The sequence below is a fragment of the Leptodactylus fuscus genome, chromosome 3, assembly GCF_031893055.1.
Source record: "Leptodactylus fuscus isolate aLepFus1 chromosome 3, aLepFus1.hap2, whole genome shotgun sequence".
In the NCBI taxonomy this organism is placed as follows: domain Eukaryota; kingdom Metazoa; phylum Chordata; class Amphibia; order Anura; family Leptodactylidae; genus Leptodactylus; species Leptodactylus fuscus.
In genome coordinates, this window is record NC_134267.1 from 245,560,942 (window position 1) to 245,580,931 (window position 19,990).

General features: G+C 47.7%; 3 protein-coding genes across 3 annotated transcripts in view; 2 read left to right on the top strand and 1 right to left on the bottom strand.

The window, feature by feature from the left end:
* LOC142198391 (uncharacterized) overlaps positions 1 to 19,990 on the top strand; it is a 617,468-nt gene that overhangs the window by 560,813 nt on the left and 36,665 nt on the right. The window lies entirely within an intron of this gene.
* LOC142198436 (uncharacterized) overlaps positions 1 to 19,990 on the bottom strand; it is a 308,715-nt gene that overhangs the window by 53,872 nt on the left and 234,853 nt on the right. The window lies entirely within an intron of this gene.
* LOC142198431 (oocyte zinc finger protein XlCOF8.4-like) overlaps positions 15,881 to 19,990 on the top strand; it is a 28,351-nt gene continuing 24,241 nt past the window's right edge. Inside the window, exon 1 of the mRNA XM_075269471.1 lies at positions 15,881 to 16,007. Coding sequence (XP_075125572.1) covers positions 15,930 to 16,007 — 78 coding nt within the window. The 5' untranslated portion in view covers positions 15,881 to 15,929. The remainder of the gene's footprint in view (positions 16,008 to 19,990) is intronic.

Genomic DNA, 19,990 nt, shown 5'->3' on the forward strand with positions numbered 1-19,990 from the left:
ACAAGAGCTTACAATCTATGAGGTAGAGGGGGTGACACAAGAGCTTACACTCTATGAGGTAGAGGGGGTGACACAAGAGCTTACACTCTATGAGGTAGAGGGGGGGACACAAGAGCTTACAATCTATGAGGTAGAGGGGGGGACACAAGAGCTTACACTCTATGAGGTAGAGGGGGTGACACAAGAGCTTACACTCTATGAGGTAGAGGGGGGGACACAAGAGCTTACAATCTATGAGGTAGAGGGGGGGACACAAGAGCTTACAATCTATGAGGTAGAGGGGGTGACACAGGAGCTTACACTCTATGAGGTAGAGGGGGGACACAAGAGCTTACAATCTATGAGGTAGAGGGGGGGACACAAGAGCTTACAATCTATGAGGTAGAGGGGGTGACACAAGAGCTTACAATCTATGAGGTAGAGGGGGTGACACAAGAGCTTACAATCTATGAGGTAGAGGGGGGGACACAGGAGCTTACACTCTATGAGGTAGAGGGGGTGACACAAGAGCTTACACTCTATGAGGTAGAGGGGGGGACACAAGAGCTTACAGTCTATGAGGTAGAGGGGGGACACAAGAGCTTACACTCTATGAGGTAGAGGGGGGACACAGGAGCTTACACTCTATGAGGTAGAGGGGGGACACAAGAGCTTACAGTCTATGAGGTAGAGGGGGGACACAAGAGCTTACAATCTATGAGGTAGAGGGGGTGACACAAGAGCTTACACTCTATGAGGTAGAGGGGGGACACAGGAGCTTACACTCTATGAGGTAGAGGGGGGACACAAGAGCTTACAATCTATGAGGTAGAGGGGGGACACAAGAGCTTACAATCTATGAGGTAGAGGGGGGACACAAGAGCTTACAATCTATGAGGTAGAGGGGGGGACACAAGAGCTTACAATCTATGAGGTAGAGGGGGTGACACAAGAGCTTACACTCTATGAGGTAGAGGGGGTGACACAAGAGCTTACACTCTATGAGGTAGAGGGGGGGACACAAGAGCTTACAATCTATGAGGTAGAGGGGGGACACAAGAGCTTACAATCTATGAGGTAGAGGGGGTGACACAGGAGCTTACACTCTATGAGGTAGAGGGGGGGACACAAGAGCTTACAATCTATGAGGTAGAGGGGGGACACAAGAGCTTACAATCTATGAGGTAGAGGGGGTGACACAAGAGCTTACACTCTATGAGGTAGAGGGGGGACACAAGAGCTTACAATCTATGAGGTAGAGGGGGGGACACAAGAGCTTACAATCTATGAGGTAGAGGGGGGGACACAAGAGCTTACACTCTATGAGGTAGAGGGGGGGACACAAGAGCTTACACTCTATGAGGTAGAGGGGGGGACACAAGAGCTTACAGTCTATGAGGTAGAGGGGGGACACAAGAGCTTACAATCTATGAGGTAGAGGGGGGGACACAAGAGCTTACACTCTATGAGGTAGAGGGGGGGACACAAGAGCTTACAGTCTATGAGGTAGAGGGGGGACACAAGAGCTTACAATCTATGAGGTAGAGGGGGTGACACAAGAGCTTACAATCTATGAGGTAGAGGGGGTGACACAAGAGCTTACACTCTATGAGGTAGAGGGGGTGACACAAGAGCTTACACTCTATGAGGTAGAGGGGGGACACAAGAGCTTACAATCTATGAGGTAGAGGAGGTGACACAAGAGCTTACAGTCTATGAGGTAGAGGGGGGGGACACAAGAGCTTACACTCTATGAGGTAGAGGGGGGACACAAGAGCTTACAATCTATGAGGTAGAGGGGGGGACACAAGAGCTTACAGTCTATGAGGTAGAGGGGGGACACAGGAGCTTACAGTCTATGAGGTAGAGGGGGGACACAAGAGCTTACAGTCTATGAGGTAGAGGGGGGGACACAAGAGCTTACAGTCTATGAGGTAGAGGGGGGGACACAAGAGCTTACAATCTATGAGGTAGAGGGGGTGACACAGGAGCTTACAGTCTATGAGGTAGAGGGGGGACACAGGAGCTTACAGTCTATGAGGTAGAGGGGGTGACACAAGAGCTTACAATCTATGAGGTAGAGGGGGTGATACAAGAGCTTACAGTCTATGAGGTAGAGGGGGTGACACAAGAGCTTACACTCTATGAGGTAGAGGGGGTGATACAAGAGCTTACAGTCTATGAGGTAGAGGGGGGACACAAGAGCTTACACTCTATGAGGTAGAGGGGGTGACACAAGAGCTTACAGTCTATGAGGTAGAGGGGGGGACACAAGAGCTTACAGTCTATGAGGTAGAGGAGGTGACACAAGAGCTTACAATCTATGAGGTAGAGGGGGGGACACAAGAGCTTACAATCTATGAGGTAGAGGGGGTGACACAAGAGCTTACAATCTATGAGGTAGAGGGAGTGACACAAGAGCTTACAATCTATGAGGTAGAGGGAGGGACACAAGAGCTTACAATCTATGAGGTAGAGGAGGGACACAGGAGCTTACACTCTATGAGGTAGAGGGGGTGACACAAGAGCTTACAATCTATGAGGTAGAGGGAGTGACACAAGAGCTTACAGTCTATGAGGTAGAGGGGGGACACAAGGGCTTACAATCTATGAGGTAGAGGGGGTGACACAAGAGGTAGCAGGGGCGGTATTACTTATACAGGGGTCAGACACTTCTGTCATTACACAAACATAAAACTTTATGAGCCGTCACCAGTCGTGTCCTGTAACATGTGGTTGGAGCTCGGACCTATAAAGTTATCCTGAGATGACATCATATCATGTGGGGTAATGTGGGGGCGGGGACAGAGGAGGGGGAAGGGTTTACGTTAGACATTGTGATCGGCCGCTCTGATAAGATGCGTCTTTAGTTTGCGTTTGAAACTGTAGAAGTTGGGAGTTAATCTTATTGTCCGGGGTAGAGCATTCCAGAGAAGTGGTGCAGCTCGGGAGAAGTCTTGTATACGAGCGGGGGAGGTTCTGATAATAGAGGATGGAAGTGTTAGGTCATTGAGTGAGCGGAGAGCGGGGGATGGGCAGTAGACAGAGATGAGGGAGGAAATGTAGGGAGGTGCAGCATTATGGAGAGCCTTGTGGGGGAGGGGGAGAACTTTATATTTTATTCTATAATGAATAGGCAGCCAATGTAACAACTGGCACAGACCGGAGGCCTCGCTGTAGTGACCGGCACAGACCGGAGGCCTCGCTGTAGTGACCGGCACAGACCGGAGGCCTCGCTGTAGTGACCGGCACAGACCGGAGGCCTCGCTGTAGTGACCGGCACAGACCGGAGGCCTCGCTGTAGTGACCGGCACAGACCGGAGGCCTCGCTGTAGTGACCGGCACAGACCGGAGGCCTCGCTGTAGTGACCGGCACAGACCGGAGGCCTCGCTGTAGTGACCGGCACAGACCGGAGGCCTCGCTGTAGTGACCGGCACAGACCGGAGGCCTCGCTGTAGTGACCGGCACAGACCGGAGGCCTCGCTGTAGTGACCGGCACAGACCGGAGGCCTCGCTGTAGCGTCTAGCCTGATAGATGAGCCTGGCCGCTGCATTCAGAATAGATTGTAGAGGGGAGAGTTTAGTGAGGGGAAGACCGATTAGTAAGGAGTTACAGTAGTCAAGGCGAGAATGAATCAGAGAGACAATAAGTGTCTTTAATGTAATTTCAGGAAATCATTCAGATCAAATCTGGATTTCCTCACACTTCGTGGTAACGAATCACATGTATTCCTAAAATAGCTGTTGCCCCATTAGGACAAGAGGCAGGATCTCTGGGAATGCTGGATCACCCACAATGCCATGCGTGCAGCCAATCAGCAGCCGCCCCTGTGATGTCACAGCCGTATACATATCCTCCGCCAGCTTAGGGTCCATTCACATGGAGGAAAATAGCGAGGAATTTGATGTGGAATTTTCCACGCTGAAAAAAGCCTCCCATTGACTTGAATAGGTGCTGCTAGCTTTATTACCCACTTGTGGAACCCATTGAAGTCAATTTACACAGTTACATAGTAGATGAGGTTGGATAAAGACATCAGTCCATCAAGTCCAACCTATAACCCTACAATCCTTACAGTGATGATCCAGGGGAAGGCAAAAAACCCCCATGAGGCTTCGGCCAATTGCCCCATTTCAGGTTAAAAAATTCCTTCCCGACTCCAAATCTGGCAGTCAGTATAAAAACCTGGATCAACGTGTCCTTACAATCTAGAGTCCATAACCCGTAATATTGTTCTCTTCTAGAAAGTCATCCAGGCCGTCTATGGACTTGTTTAATGAATCCGCCATCACCAGGGGCAGAGAGTTCCAGAGCCTCGCAGGTGTGACTGTAGCCCTAAAATATAGGTGTGAATGTAGCCGTATAATACAAGTCTGTGCTATTGATACAAACAGGATAAATCTGATTTATTGTTGAGACCCCCTGGAAAACTTAGTCGATTTAGTATGAGGATCAGACACAAATAACCTAGATGTTTCCATCTTATCTTATTAATCTTATCTTATCTTACTAATATATATTTGATAGTTTGGATGTTTGTTCCTCAATCAGGCAAAAATGGCGAAACGGATTTGGATGAGATTTGCCCCATAGATACTCTGTAACCTGGAGTAACACATCGGCTACTTTGTATCCTGGTAAATGACATGGCTTCACTACTATTCTGGATTTATGGTCACATACTATATTACATGTCCCATAGATACTCTGTAACCTGGAGTAACACATCGGCTACTTTGTATCCCGGTAAATGACATGGCTTCACTACTATTCTGGATTTATGGTCACATACTATATTACACTGCTCCTGCAGCCGCTTATCTCAGGTTCCTGGTCTGTTATCTCTCTATGTAACACTCAGCTAACCCTCAGTCCATGGTGTACAAGCATCTGCATATTATCTGATCTGCTCCAGGCAGTGCTGACACACTGGAGGGGAAAACCCCTTTACTCCACATTGGCAGTTTGCTAATATTAAATACGGCGGGAAAAAGAAAATCTAATTTGTTGCAAAATTTTTAAATAACGAGATCTATGAAGGAGCCAGAAGTCACAGAGTTCTCCTCAAGCGGAGCTGAGGGGAATCATCAATACTAACAACTCGTTCATTATATGGCATTCCAGCGAGCTGCTGGAACAATTACAGGCATGGCGCATGGAACAAGTTCAGTGGCAGGACAGCTTGAGTACTACCGAAATGCTGGAGCAGGCAGATCATCGACAGCAGGAATTTGCTGAATATAAGTGGATCATTGATGCCAACAACACGCAGATGAAGTCGTAGGCAGAGGCTAATGCACTATAAGATAATCCTGTCATAGTGGCCCAGTGCGGATACTCAATATGTTACAGCAGCCTAATAATACAGATACTGTAAGGATTGGAGTCAGGGTCAGGCAGTGCAAAGTGACACAGCTGGGAAAGCAACACTGTGCAACTAATGACAAAAGGGGTCGTAGGCCCTGCGGCTATAACTATGCTGTAGTATCTGAGATGAGGCAGACCCATGCACTTCCTAATCGAAGTGCGCCTACCACGACTCCTTACACTTCTATCCAGCGGCTAGGATAAGGGGAGAGGAGGCCCTGAAAGTCCTAGGGACTGGAGTCACGGGGTCACACCTAAACAGAAAGCACAGTGTAACTGCAATGCAAAACAAAAGACTAAACAGCATGGAACCAGGGAGGACCACAAGTCCCAGCAAGACACAGAAGAGAAGGCGAGGTCAGACGAGCAAGAGGTCAAGCCAGGAGATATAATAAAGGTACCGAATCAAAAGACAAGGGATAGCCAAAAATACAAGCTGGGTAAATAAACCAAGAACATATGGAATACAAACAGACAGGGAATCAGACTGAGCAGAGGAACCAGGAAACACAAAGTGAATGGCTGGCAAGGATCCATGCCTGGGTGGGGTTTAAATAGCAGCAGAGAACACACCTGATGGCTAACGGCATGGAGACTGAGGGCAAGGAAAAGATTAACCCTTAATGACCTAAGCACACCCAATAGAACTCCTAACACGTCTCCCAGGAAGACGCCGCGCAGCAAGGAGACCGTGGCGACTCTGTATCCTGACAGATACAGGATAATACACAGTAATATATTACAGGACACACATATACTGAGAAGATATACTAGGAGTCCATAGCAGCTAAGGAACAGAAGAAGGAGACTTCATAGTCATAATCATTAGTTCCCTGTGCGGAGTGTCTGCGCTTGGTCTCATGTAGATTATACAGCCTGGTCGCGGTTGGAAGGAAGGACCTGCGATAGCTCCTTCTCACACTTGGGGTGAAGCAGACGGTCGCTTACAGTGCTGCCAAGTCCCATCAGGGTCCCATACATGGGGTGGGATTTGTTCTCCCGCATGGAGGTCACCACAGACAGTCTCCTTCTGTCACCCACCACCTGTACTGGGTCCAAGGGGCTCCCCAGGACAGAGCTAAAGACACATATGGATGTTTTTCTCACTTTGTGACATGAAATCGGAATAAACCTTTCCCATTTTAGGACAATTTGGATTATCAAACTGAAGTGCCAGAATAATGTGAGACAGAATATTGATAAGGAATTTTTTTCATTCCATCCATTTCCTTAATATTTGGCCCATTGCCCTTATACTGTAGGACTTGGGTCACACGTCTTGGATCTCCTTGCACAAGCTTCTTACAATAGTGGGTAGGACTTTGGTCCCTCCTGACAGCCCTCGGGTCCCTGAGCCATGTTTGTAGCCCCCTGGCTCGCACCGGCCTCTTCCATAGGATTGAGATCAGGACTTTGTGATGTCCTAAACATTGACTTTGTTATCCTGGAGCCTCTTTGTAGCCCGTTTGGCAGATGCTTCGGCTCATTGTCCATTTCGCAAACCCACTTGTGCCCGAGCTTTACCTTCCTGGCTGATGCCTTGAGATGTGGCTTCAGTATTGTCACACAGATACAAATGAGGAAAAGTGACCTCTAACCCTTCACTACCAGATCTCTCCCAAACAGAAGGGATTATGTGATAGGGGCGGCCGGATAAATCACTAAAATAAACCTTCTGCCATGTCGGCCTCAGATGTCGCACCGAGATGTTATAGAGCGTAATGAGGGAATATAGGAGTATAGGATCTGGAGGAGGGCGGTGATATATACAGGATTGTGTGTGTATAAGCTTTACCCACCACTATATATATGTATACATGAGCTACACAGACCATGTGATCAACACCCCCAAGAGGACCTTGTAAGTGACATGTGAGGGGATTTATTACTGGCACCAGGGGGTCAGACTGACATATAGGGAGTCCTGTACGGTGTCCTACCCCTCTGCAAACCTGGACACTCATCCAGTGCACCTTATATAAGGCTGAGAGGTGCAGAAGATTCCTATAAGGTCAGATCTCAGTATAAAGCCTCATGTCCTCATAGATAACAGAAGGGAGGTCGGAGTCCCCTCTAAACCCCCTCCCTAAATAATCACCGGGCTGTCTCTTCTAGAGATGAAATATGACAATTACCCTGAAAGGCTTTGGCAGAGGGGTAAGACATCGCACAGGACTCCCTATAAGTCAGTCTGACCCCCTGGTGGGTGTGAGACCTCTCCAGGCCTGATATTTAATTTGGAACTCTGCAACATACTCTATTATAAGGACCATTTGATGTCCCTAACACTGAGTCACTGCCAAACTTGGCCACTGGCACCCTGTGCGCCTCACAGATGAAGGCAGGTTCACACTGAGCACATGTGACAGAGTCTGGATCTGCTGTCTGCAACATCCTTCAGCATGAACGGCAGTGGCTCAGTAATGGTGTGCGGTGGCAACATGACACCGTGCCTCCCCCCCGAGTCACAGAGGAGCCTATGAAGGATCAGCCATAATGACCAATATGACAGAAAGGAGAAGGTTAAACACCAGCCCCACCCCCTCATGACATCATCACAGGTCCTTCATCCTTCTCCTGAGCTCCGCCCCATGTACTGGTCACATGATAGCGGTGACATCATCACAGGTCCTTCTCCTCTCCTGAGCTCCGCCCCCATGTACTGGTCACATGATAGCGGTGACATCATCACAGGTCCTTCTCCTCTCCTGAGCTCCGCCCCATGTACTGGTCACATGATAGTGGTGACATCATCACAGGTCCTTCTCCTCTCCTGAGCTCCGCCCCATGTACTGGTCACATGATAGCGGTGACATCATCACAGGTCCTTCTCCTCTCCTGAGCTCCGCCCCATGTACTGGTCACATGATAGTGGTGACATCATCACAGGTCCTTCATCCTTCTCCTGAGCTCCACCCCCATGTACTGGTCACATGATAGCGGTGACACCATCCCAGGTCCTTCAGCTCTTGCAGCTCCTGCTCAGTGCTGTTGTCTTGTTCTCTCTGTTATCAGCCATTAGTGGCTCGCTGGCTGCTCTCAGGACACGTTCACACTGCGGCTAGAAGGTAAGATGACATGGGCGGTTTCTTCTGGTCTTTCTGATGTATTCTGGGCCTTGTGGTTGTTGGTCGGTGTTCACACCTCCGGCCTCGTCCCCTCTGCTCCCCATTCTCTGTATTACGGGCTGAGAATATTTTTTCCTTTTGTACATTATTAACCCCTTCCTGCCATGGCCTCCTCGGCTCGGTGTAATAACCTGCAGGACAGAAATCTCCAGAGATCGCCAATTACAATAACAATTTATAACAATTCAAAAAAGTAAAAAAAAAAATCATTAAATCAATGACGACAATTTTATTAAATGAATGAACAATCACATAATCGGCGTCGCCTCACTAAGGAGCCAACCTGTTATTTAACCCTCGCTGTGACCCCCAAAACAAATGGAGTAAGTAGTCAAATTTACTCTAAATGAGGTCGGATGAAAACTAGGGCTCGTCCCGCAAAAAATCTGCCCCGACAGCTCAGTGAAATGAGGAATCAAAACCAAATGTTCATTGTAGAAAAAGCGGATTTACTGTGCAAAGGTAGGAAAATGTGAAAATAGTTTTATAAGTGAGGCCTGGCTGTGCCCGAAACACAGGAAACAGTCAGCATGTCAGGTGTTCCGTATGCCGACCCCTCCCAAAGGCCCCAGGAAATAGCATGTCAGGTGTACCGTATGCCGACCCCTCCCAAAGGCCCCAGGAAACAGTCAGCATGTCAGGTGTACCGTATGCCGACCCCTCCCAAAGGCCCCAGGAAACAGTCAGCATGTCAGGTGTACCGTATGCCGACCCCTCCCAAAGGCCCCAGGAAACAGTCAGCATGTCAGGTGTTCCGTATGCCGACCCCTCCCAAAGGCCCCAGGAAACAGTCAGCATGTCAGGTGTACCGTATGCCGACCCCTCCCAAAGGCCCCAGGAAACAGTCAGCATGTCAGGTGTTCCGTATGCCGACCCCTCCCAAAGGCCCCAGGAAATAGCATGTCAGGTGTACCGTATGCCGACCCCTCCCAAAGGCCCCAGGAAACAGTCAGCATGTCAGGTGTACTGTATGCCGACCCCTCCCAAAGGCCCCAGGAAACAGTCAGCATGTCAGGTGTTCCGTATGCCGACCCCTCCCAAAGGCCCCAGGAAACAGTCAGCATGTCAGGTGTACCGTATGCCGACCCCTCCCAAAGGCCCCAGGATACAGTCAGCATGTCAGGTGTACCGTATGCCGACCCCTCCCAAAGGCCCCAGGAAACAGTCAGCATGTCAGGTGTACCGTATGCCGACCCCTCCCAAAGGCCCCAGGAAACAGTCAGCATGTCAGGTGTACCGTATGCCGACCCCTCCCAAAGGCCCCAGGAAACAGTCAGCATGTCAGGTGTACCGTATGCCGACCCCTCCCAAAGGCCCCAGGAAACAGTCAGCATGTCAGGTGTACCGTATGCCGACCCCTCCCAAAGGCCCCAGGAAACAGTCAGCATGTCAGGTGTACCGTTTGCCGACCCCTCCCAAAGGCCCCAGGAAACAGTCAGCATGTCAGGTGTTCCGTATGCCGACCCCTCCCAAAGGCCCCAGGAAACAGTCAGCATGTCAGGTGTACCGTATGCCGACCCCTCCCAAAGGCCCCAGGAAACAGCATGTCAGGTGTACCGTATGCTGGCCCCTCCCAAAGGCCCCAGGAAACAGTCAGCATGTCGGGTGTATAAGTCAATGGATTTTACTATTCACTGCAATACCTTAGTATAGTAGAGACCTGACGCTAATGCCCACGATTGGTGCCCGCACTGATCATGGGTATTAACCCCTCTGACTCCTTGATCAAAGCTGACCGAGGTGCCATATTACCAGCAGCCATTTTTGCCAGGGATTGCCGGCGTCCTGTTCCTATGACAGCCGGGGGCCTAGTGAGAGCGGCCAGGCCTGTCCTTAGTATGTTTCTATTGCAGGCTGCTCTGTGTACTCTATGTGGCCTGTAATACAAATGCTGCTTCTTTGCATTACATAAGTGATCAGAGCTAATAAAAAATATTAAGGGCCCATGCACACGATGTAACACGCCGCTCATTCTGACACATAAACCTGTGTCAGAGTCAGCGCTTCAGAACAGAATCCCATTGACTTCAATGTGTAGCGCGCATAAGACGGAACCCATTGTAGTCATGAGATTCTGTGAGATTCTGTTTTGAAGCGCTGACTCTGACACGAGTTTACGTGTCAGAATGAGCGGTGTGTTACACCGTGTGCACGGGCCCTAAACGTTCCCTAAATACTGTGACGCACCTACACATGAGGTCGCCGTTTTTTCACTGTTTTGCCTCTGATAAAAATTTTAATTTAAAAGTGATCAAAGCAAAAGCAATTCCCCAAAATAAACAAAAAGATATGTGTGGCTCAGCGCCAATGAACGATCACCACGTAGTCGTCAGGGTGCGTGAGCGGCTTGTTTCTTTCTAATATTCTCCACGACTGACTTTCTGAGCCCTTGAAATGATTTTACTCCTTAGTGCTATTAAAGGGGTATTCCCACCTCGCCTCTTCACCTTCTTGCAGGCTGTATGATCTCTTCACTTCCTGGTTTTCTCAGTACATTGGTGGGCGGGGTCTCACTTGCTCTGCTATCTCTCTTCATAGCAGTACATGTCTGCAGTCAGTAATGAGGGAGGGTTGTAAGTAAATTAGCACAGAATCATTGGAAGATGCACAATATGAAGCTGATGTAGCAGAGCTGGCTAAGAATCCCAAACTTACATGCTACAGGAACAAGAGTCAGCTTGCAATAAACTCTGTTTTAGGTCTGTGTTTACATACAGAGGTAACAGACTCCCTATCTCAGCCATAATCAGCAAAATTCAATTAGCCGACCTGATAACTGGAAGAGCCGGAGATAAAGAGCTCAGAAATACAAGCTGCTCCGAGCACTCAACCTCCCTCAACTCCTGAGAGCTGCGTCACTTGTCTTGGCCGAGGAGATAAGATCATCGCCAGGTCCGTGGTTATGGAAATGCAGTGTAAACAATGAAGTGAATAATCTCAGATAGCGGCCAAACAAAGCAGTTCTGCTGAAGCAATGTATTTAGGAAAAGTCTTACATCCACATAAGCTTGCAGTATAGATAGGAGCCAAGAGAAGGGACAACCCCTTTAACTTTCACCTGCTTTGCCGTAACATAACCGCTCTATGCTTCCATTATCTTCAACATTCCACTTTTTCTTTCTGGTAATAATCATAGTAATGAGATTGACCACTATCTACTCAAATACACCATGAACACGTTCCTACCTCTATGTTAAACATGCAATAAACACGTCCCTGATGTCTCCACACCTGAGAATGAAACCTCCTTTCATACTTGTCCGGCTTCTTAGTTTATTAATATTATTATTTATTTATATAGTACCATTAATCCCATGGTTACATCCAGTACACAATATACAGCTAGATATAATACTAACAATGACCGACTGGCACAGTGGGGTAGAGGGCCCTGCCCGCGAGGGCTTACAATCTATGGGAGCCTTCACACGGAGTTACGGTGCGCTCATTCTGATTGTATAAACACGTTCAGAATGAGCGCGTAAAAATCAGCTCCCATTGACTTGAATAGGAGCCGGCACACACACGTAATACATTGAAAGCAACAAAGAAAAAGTCTCCCATTGATTTCAATGGGGAGTGCTCGTATGCCGGCTCCCATTGAAGTCAATCGGAGCTGCTTTTTATGTGCTCAAATTTCACGATTGAGATTGGGATCGGCTGAAAAATGATTGGAAATCGGATTTTGAAATCTCAAGAATGCCTCAACCCTAAAAGTGACTTTTCCCATAGAGAAGCACTGACTAGGGTTGAGCAATTGGGAAAGATCGGATCCCAATCGGCGATCGAGCAAATTTCATGATCGGGATTGGCTGGAAAATGATCGGAAATCATATTTTAAAATTGATCCTGAAATCTCGAGATCGGCTCAACCCTAGTGAATCTACTTTATATGTATGGCTAGAGTAGATGTTATACTCGCATATGGTTGTCAATACCCAGCACTTCCAAATAGATGGACTTCAGTAGAATATAACCCTGCACCAAAGAACTTACTTACTGATATAACTAATCAAAATAAACCAAGTTGGTTTTTAAATTCGTTCCCGTTGGTGACCTGGAATTAAATTTCAATATCCATTATGCTTCTCTCTTTAAAGGGGTTGTCTCATCTCTAGGATCCTATCTGTACTGCTAGCTTATGTGGATTTAAGACTTTTCCTAAATACACTGCTTCAGCAAAACTGCTTTGGCCACTATCTGAGATTATTCACTTCATTGTTTACACTGCATTTCCATAACCACGGACCTGGGGGTGATCTTATCTCTCTGCCCAGGACAAGTGACATAGCTCCCTGCTCTCGGCAGGGAAGGGGGGCTGAGTGCTCGGTGCTTGTATTTCTGAGCTCTTTATCTCTCCGCCCAGGACAAGTGATGTAGCTCCCTGGTCTCAGGAGAGGAGGGCGGCTGAGTACTCGGTGCTTGTATTTCTGAGCTGTTGATCTTCCTCTTCCACTCTTCAGGTTGGCTAATTGAATTTTGCTGATAAGGGCTGAGACAGACAGTCTGTTACCTCTGTACAGTATGCAACACAGACCTAAAACATTTATTGCAAGCTGACTCTTGTTCCTGTAGCGTGTAAATTTGGGATTCTCATCACCTATCAAACCCAGCTCTGCTACATCAGCTTCATATTGTGCATCTTCCAGTGATACTGTGCTAATGTATTTACAACCCTCCATCATTACTGACTGCAGACATACTGCTATGAAGAGAGATAGCAGAGCAAGTGAGACCCCACCCACCAATGTACCGAGAAAACCAGGAAGTGAACAGAGCACACAGCCTGCAAGAAGGTGAACTGGCAAGTTGGGAATACCCCTTTAATAAAGCTTTGCGCCAGTCCCCTCCAAGTTTTGCTTTTTTAACCGCTTCTATACCACAAAAGGTCAATGATGTGATATCACCTTTGTGTGCGGTGGCAAACTATCTAGATACTTCGGACATATTATCAGATGGCATTATCAGCTATGTGTCCCGCGATGTGGATTCTGACAGGTCCGATAGTATAGCCTATATAATCAGGTGTGCATGTGGTACATTTAATGGAATATACTACGTGGTGTGAATGACAACTCATCAGAGAATAAAGATTAGCTGTGAATTGTGAAGTATAAGGCCTCATTCACACGGTGTAAGAGAGGCGGATTATGGTGCTGAATCCACGTCATAATCCGCCCCCCTCACAATGGAGGTCTATGTAGACCGCTAGATTTCTTTTTTCTGTGAGCGGCATGTTGCTGCCCTTTCTTCAGGCCGACTCCACGACTGATTCAGTCCCGGCGTCCACCTCGTGGCAGCACCTTCTGGAGTGGTCCCATTCATTCGAGCCTACTCCGGAGGGGAAAGCCGCGACTGTCGGAAGCAGCAGCAGTCATGGCAGGCACATTTTGGCCCTATTGTCATGCAGCTTCCCACGTCACTCTCGGGACCAAAATCCGCCAATCCACTCCACGTGTGAACGGGGCCTAACTTGTAAGCTGTGCAGTTGTGTTGGTATATCTACATACGGTACAGTGCGGCATATCACATCTAGCAAATCCTTCACAAGTTAGCCATGTAGAGGGTGATGTAACAAGACCTGGGGGTGAGATGTTCCCTAATCATTTACCCCTTTTGGCTACACAATGTTTGACGTTTTCTAGAATTTTTCGAGTCAGTTTGATGGGAATATTGTTTTTTATAACGTTAACCATTTCCCTGTACTGAGGGCTATACGCTGTCGAGAAAGTTACTCTACTTTTTTTTCGATTGGCATTTACTAAGAGGGATTTGCGACTTTCTCACTTCCTTATATGACTGGCTCTCTGTAGGTTCCGCGCCGGATATCTTCTACTCTAGTTTATTGAGCGTTCCGGCGGAATATTGATTAAAAACCCCCTCTGTGGGCATGTTACTATCTTACCTAGGGGGAGAGCTCTAATGGTGTGTATAGGATCACAACACCATTGTAAGGGCTGATAGTAGCCGTCCCAAAGACACTATTAAAGGGATCCTATCATACAAACACATTTTTTTCTTAGTAACATGTCGGAATAGCCTTAAGAAAGGCTATTCTTCTCCTACCTTTTGTTGTCTTCTCCATGCTGCCGTTCGCCTACAATCCTGGTTCTTGTCGGTATTCAAATTAGTTCTTGCAGCACTGAGGGAAGGGCCCCAGCGCTCAAACAGCACTGCGGGCGTGCCCAATACTGCCAGAGAACTCTCTCCAGCGCCACCTCCATCTTCATCAGGAATGTCCTCTTCATCCTCTTCTTTCGGCGGTGGCTTACAATACTGTGTAAGCGGCCATTTTCTCGTGGCCTGTGGGCGTGCGCAGTCTGCTGTGCCAGAGGCCTAGAAGTTACAAGCCACTGCCAGAAGAAGAGGATGAAGAGGACGTTCCTGACGAAGATGGAGGTGGCGCTGGAGAGAGTTCTCTAGCAGCATTGTGGACGCCCCCAGTACTGTTTGAGCGCTGGGGCCCGCCCCCAGTGCTGCGAGAGAACTAATTTGCATACCAACAAGAATCGAGATTTTAGGCAAATGGCGGGGTGGAGAAGACAACGAAAGGCAGGAGAAGAATAGCCTTTCTTAAGGCTATTCCGACGTGTTACTAAGAAAACAATGCACCACCCAGTGGCCCACGCATGCTCTTTTATGCCCCATAGTGGCCCATTCGTGTACTATTTCAGACCCCAGAGTATAATGATTGGAGTTTCGGAAGGTGACAGATGTAAAAAACACAGTTATTTACCTATCCCATGCTACGGCACAGTCCATGAAGCTTTTGGCCTTCTTCAGCATCAGCACAGATGTCACTTGGGCCAGGCCAACGTCGCTACACATAATGACGTCGGCCTGGCTAATGTGACGTTTGCGACACCACTATGAAGGTCCGAAGCCTGCTGGCAGTAACAGCGGATCGCAATAGTGGGGAGAAACACTGTTTTTGTTGTGTTCCCTCTTCTCCCCTGGGTCTCAGATTATTATACTCGGGGGTTAGTTGGGGTTCGTGGGTCCACAGGCTCGCTCACCGACCCTGCTCCTGCTCACAACCGCTTCTGCCTACCTTTTCTGCATGCTAGAGCAGAAGGGGCAGTAGAGACAGCAAGTAAATGGATACTCCAGCAGGAAACGGCCTATTAAAAACAAAAAATTTATCCTCACCTACCTGTGATCCCTTGATGGAGCTGCTGCAGTGCAGGAGGCACGTTGACATCATAGCATTGTCGGAGGTCTCCTAAGCCAGAACAGGACAGGTTGTGCTCAGCTTTGTTTCAGAGCAGCCTGTCTTGGGCTGGTTTAGGATAGAAAAATAGTAAAAATGCCGCCCCTCCAAGCAGTAATGATAGTGTCGCCTCACCTCGCCTCATTAGAAATGTGCTCCTGCCTGCACTACTAGATCCTCCAGCTCATCCAGTTTCCTCCTCTTCTCCTCCAGACGCTCCTTCTCCTGAATGACCCACCAAGGATGGACAAGGACAGGACTGAGATCACCAGAAGAATATTAGACTTCACCTTGGAGATCATCTCCCTGCTGAGCGGAGAGGTATCTGTACTACATTTCTATCATCTCCCTGCTGAGCGGAGAGGTATCTGTACTACATTTCTATCATGTATCTGCTGAGCGGAGAGGTATCTGTACTACATTTCTATCATCTATCTGCTGAGCGGAGAGGTATCTGTACTACATTTCTATCATGTATCTGCTGAGCGGAGAGGTATCTGTACTACATTTCTATCATGTATCTGCTGAGCGGAGAGGTATCTGTACTACATTTCTATCATGTATCTGCTGAGCGGAGAGGTATCTGTACTACATTTCTATCATCTATCTGCTGAGCGGAGAGGTATCTGTACTACATTTCTATCATCTATCTGCTGAGCGGAGAGGTATCTGTACTACATTTCTATCATCTCCCTGCTGAGCGGAGAGGTATCTGTACTACATTTCTATCATGTATCTGCTGAGCGGAGAGGTATCTGTACTACATTTCTATCATCTATCTGCTGAGCGGAGAGGTATCTGTACTACATTTCTATCATCTCCCTGCTGACCGGAGAGGTATCTGTACTACATTTCTATCATCTCCCTGCTGAGCGGAGAGGTATCTGTACTACATTTCTATCATCTCCCTGCTGAGCGGAGAGGTATCTGTACTACATTTCTATCATGTATCTGCTGAGCGGAGAGGTATCTGTACTACATTTCTATCATCTATCTGCTGAGCGGAGAGGTAACTGTACTACATTTCTATCATCTATCTGCTGAGCAGAGAGGTATCTGTACTACATTTCTATCATCTATCTGCTGAGCGGAGAGGTATCTGTACTACATTTCTATCATCTCCCTGCTGAGCGGAGAGGTATCTGTACTACATTTCTATCATGTATCTGCTGAGCGGAGAGGTATCTGTACTACATTTCTATCATCTCCCTGCTGAGCGGAGAGGTATCTGTACTACATTTCTATCATGTATCTGCTGAGCGGAGAGGTATCTGTACTACATTTCTATCATGTATCTGCTGAGCGGAGAGGTATCTGTACTACATTTCTATCATGTATCTGCTGAGCGGAGAGGTATCTGTACTACATTTCTATCATCTCCCTGCTGAGCGGAGAGGTATCTGTACTACATTTCTATCATCTATCTGCTGAGCGGAGAGGTATCTGTACTACATTTCTATCATCTATCTGCTGAGCGGAGAGGTATCTGTACTACATTTCTATCATCTATCTGCTGAGCGGAGAGGTATCTGTACTACATTTCTATCATCTATCTGCTGAGCGGAGAGGTATCTGTACTACATTTCTATCATCTCCCTGCTGAGCGGAGAGGTATCTGTACTACATTTCTATCATCTATCTGCTGAGCGGAGAGGTAACTGTACTACATTTCTATCATCTATCTGCTGAGCGGAGAGGTATCTGTACTACATTTCTATCATGTATCTGCTGAGCGGAGAGGTAACTGTACTACATTTCTATCATCTATCTGCTGAGCGGAGAGGTATCTGTACTACATTTCTATCATCTATCTGCTGAGCGGAGAGGTATCTGTACTACATTTCTATCATGTACCTGCTGAGCGGAGAGGTAACTGTACTACATTTCTATCATCTCCCTGCTGAGCGGAGAGGTAACTGTACTACATTTCTATCATGTATCTGCTGAGCGGAGAGGTATCTGTACTACATTTCTATCATCTATCTGCTGAGCGGAGAGGTATCTGTACTACATTTCTATCATGTATCTGCTGAGCGGAGATGTATCTGTACTACATTTCTATCATCTATCTGCTGAGCGGAGAGGTAACTGTACTACATTTCTATCATCTATCTGCTGAGCGGAGAGGTAACTGTACTACATTTCTATCATCTATCTGCTGAGCGGAGAGGTATCTGTACTACATTTCTATCATCTATCTGCTGAGCGGAGAGGTATCTGTACTACATTTCTATCATCTATCTGCTGAGCGGAGAGGTATCTGTACTACATTTCTATCATTACTGTAAGAGCAGTGAGACTCTGGACTGGATCTGTGCTGTAATATTATTCCAGGTTATAGTCAGTAGATTACTGGAGATCGGGGGATGGTCCAGGGATTTATTCTGATTGTCAGATTTGGGGTCAGGAAGGATTTATACCCCTAATTGTCTCTCAGAGTGGTTAGTGGGATTTGGATATCCCACAATGCTGGAAAAATCAACAACCACTGGAGCCAGGTGATCACTACAGACATACAGTACAGACTAAAAGTTTGGTCGCACCTTCTCATTCGCAGAGTTTTCTGTTTTTCCATGACTATGACAATTGTAGATGACACTGAAGTAAGACATGTGGGATTATAGATTTACCAAACAGTGTGACACCACTGACAATCTGTCTTCTATTCTCGCTTCCTTTTGCTTTGATTCCTGCTTTGCACGCTCTTGGTATTCTCTTGATGAGCTCCATGAGGTAGTCACTGGGAATGGTTCTCACTTCACCGGTGTGTCCTGTCAGGTGTAATAAGTGGGATATTGCCTTGCCTTATAAATGGGGTTGGGACCATCAGTTGTGTTGTGCAGAAGTCAGGTGGATACACAGCTGATCCTACTGAATAGACTCTTAGAATTTGTATTATGGCAAGAAAGAGCAGCTAAGTAAAGAAAAACGAGTGGCCATCATTACTGTAAGAAATGAAGGTCAGTCAGTCCAAAAAATTGGGAAAACTTTGAAAGTGTCCCCAAGTGCAGTTGCAAAAACCATCAAGTGCTACAAAGAAACTGGCTGACATGAGGAAAGGAAGACCAAGAGCCACCTCTGCTGCTGAGGATAAGGACCGCCCCAGGAATGGAAGACCAAGAGTCTCCTCTGCTGCGGAGGATGAGGACCGCCCCAGGAAAGGAAGACCAAGAGGCACCTCTGCTGCAGAGGATGAGGACCTCCCCAGGAAAGGAAGACCAAGAGGCACCTCTGCTGCAGAGGATGAGGACCTCCCCAGGAAAGGAAGACCAAGGGGTACCTCTGCTGCAGAGGATGAGGACCTCCCCTGAAAAGGAAGACCAAGAGTCACCTCTGCTGTGGAGGATAAGTTCATCTGAGTCACCAGCCTCAGAAATCGCAGGTTAACAGCAGCTCAGATTAGAGAGCAGGTCAATGCCACACAGAGTTCTAGCAGCAGACACATCTCTACAACAACTGGTAAGAGGAGACTTTGTGCAGCTGCCGGCCTTCATGGTAAAATAGCTGCAAGAAAACCACTGCTAAGGACCGGCAACAAGCAGAAGAGACCACAAGGAATGGACATGAGACCAGTGGGAATCTGTGCCAAGGTCTGATGAGTCCAAATTTGAGATCTTTGGTTCCAACCAGCGTGTCTTTGGAGAACGGATGGAGTCTACATGCCTGGTTCTCACTGTGAAGCATGGAGGAGGAGGAGGTGTGATGGTGTGGGGGTGCCAAGCTCGGGACACTGTTGGGGTTTTATACTGAACCAGCATGGCTACCACAGCATCTCGTAGCAGCATGCTATTCCATCCGGACAATGACCCCAAACACCTCCAGGCTGTGTAAGGGCTATGTGACCAGGAAGGACAGCGATGGGGGGCTACGCCAGATGATCCGGCCTCCACAGTCACCAGACCTGAACCCAATCCAGATGGTTTGGGGTGAGTTGGAGTGCAGAGTGAAGGCAAGCCTCTCTGGGAACTCCTTCAAGACTGTTGGAAGACCATTCCCGGTGACTACCTCATGAAGCTCATCAAGAGAATGCCAACAGTGTGCAAAGCAGGAATCAAAGCGAAAGGAAGCGAGAATATAAGACAGATTGTCAGTTGTGTCACACTGTTTGATAAGTCTATAATCCCACATGTGTTACTTCTGAGGTTTGAGGTCTTCAGTGTGATCTACAATTGTCATAGTCATGTAAATACAGAAAACGCACAGAATGAGAAGGTGTGGCCAAACTTTTGGTCTGTACTGTATGTTTGCATGCGGTCTCAGCTCTACAGACAAGATCTGAGGAAGGGGTGGTGCTAACTTGTGGC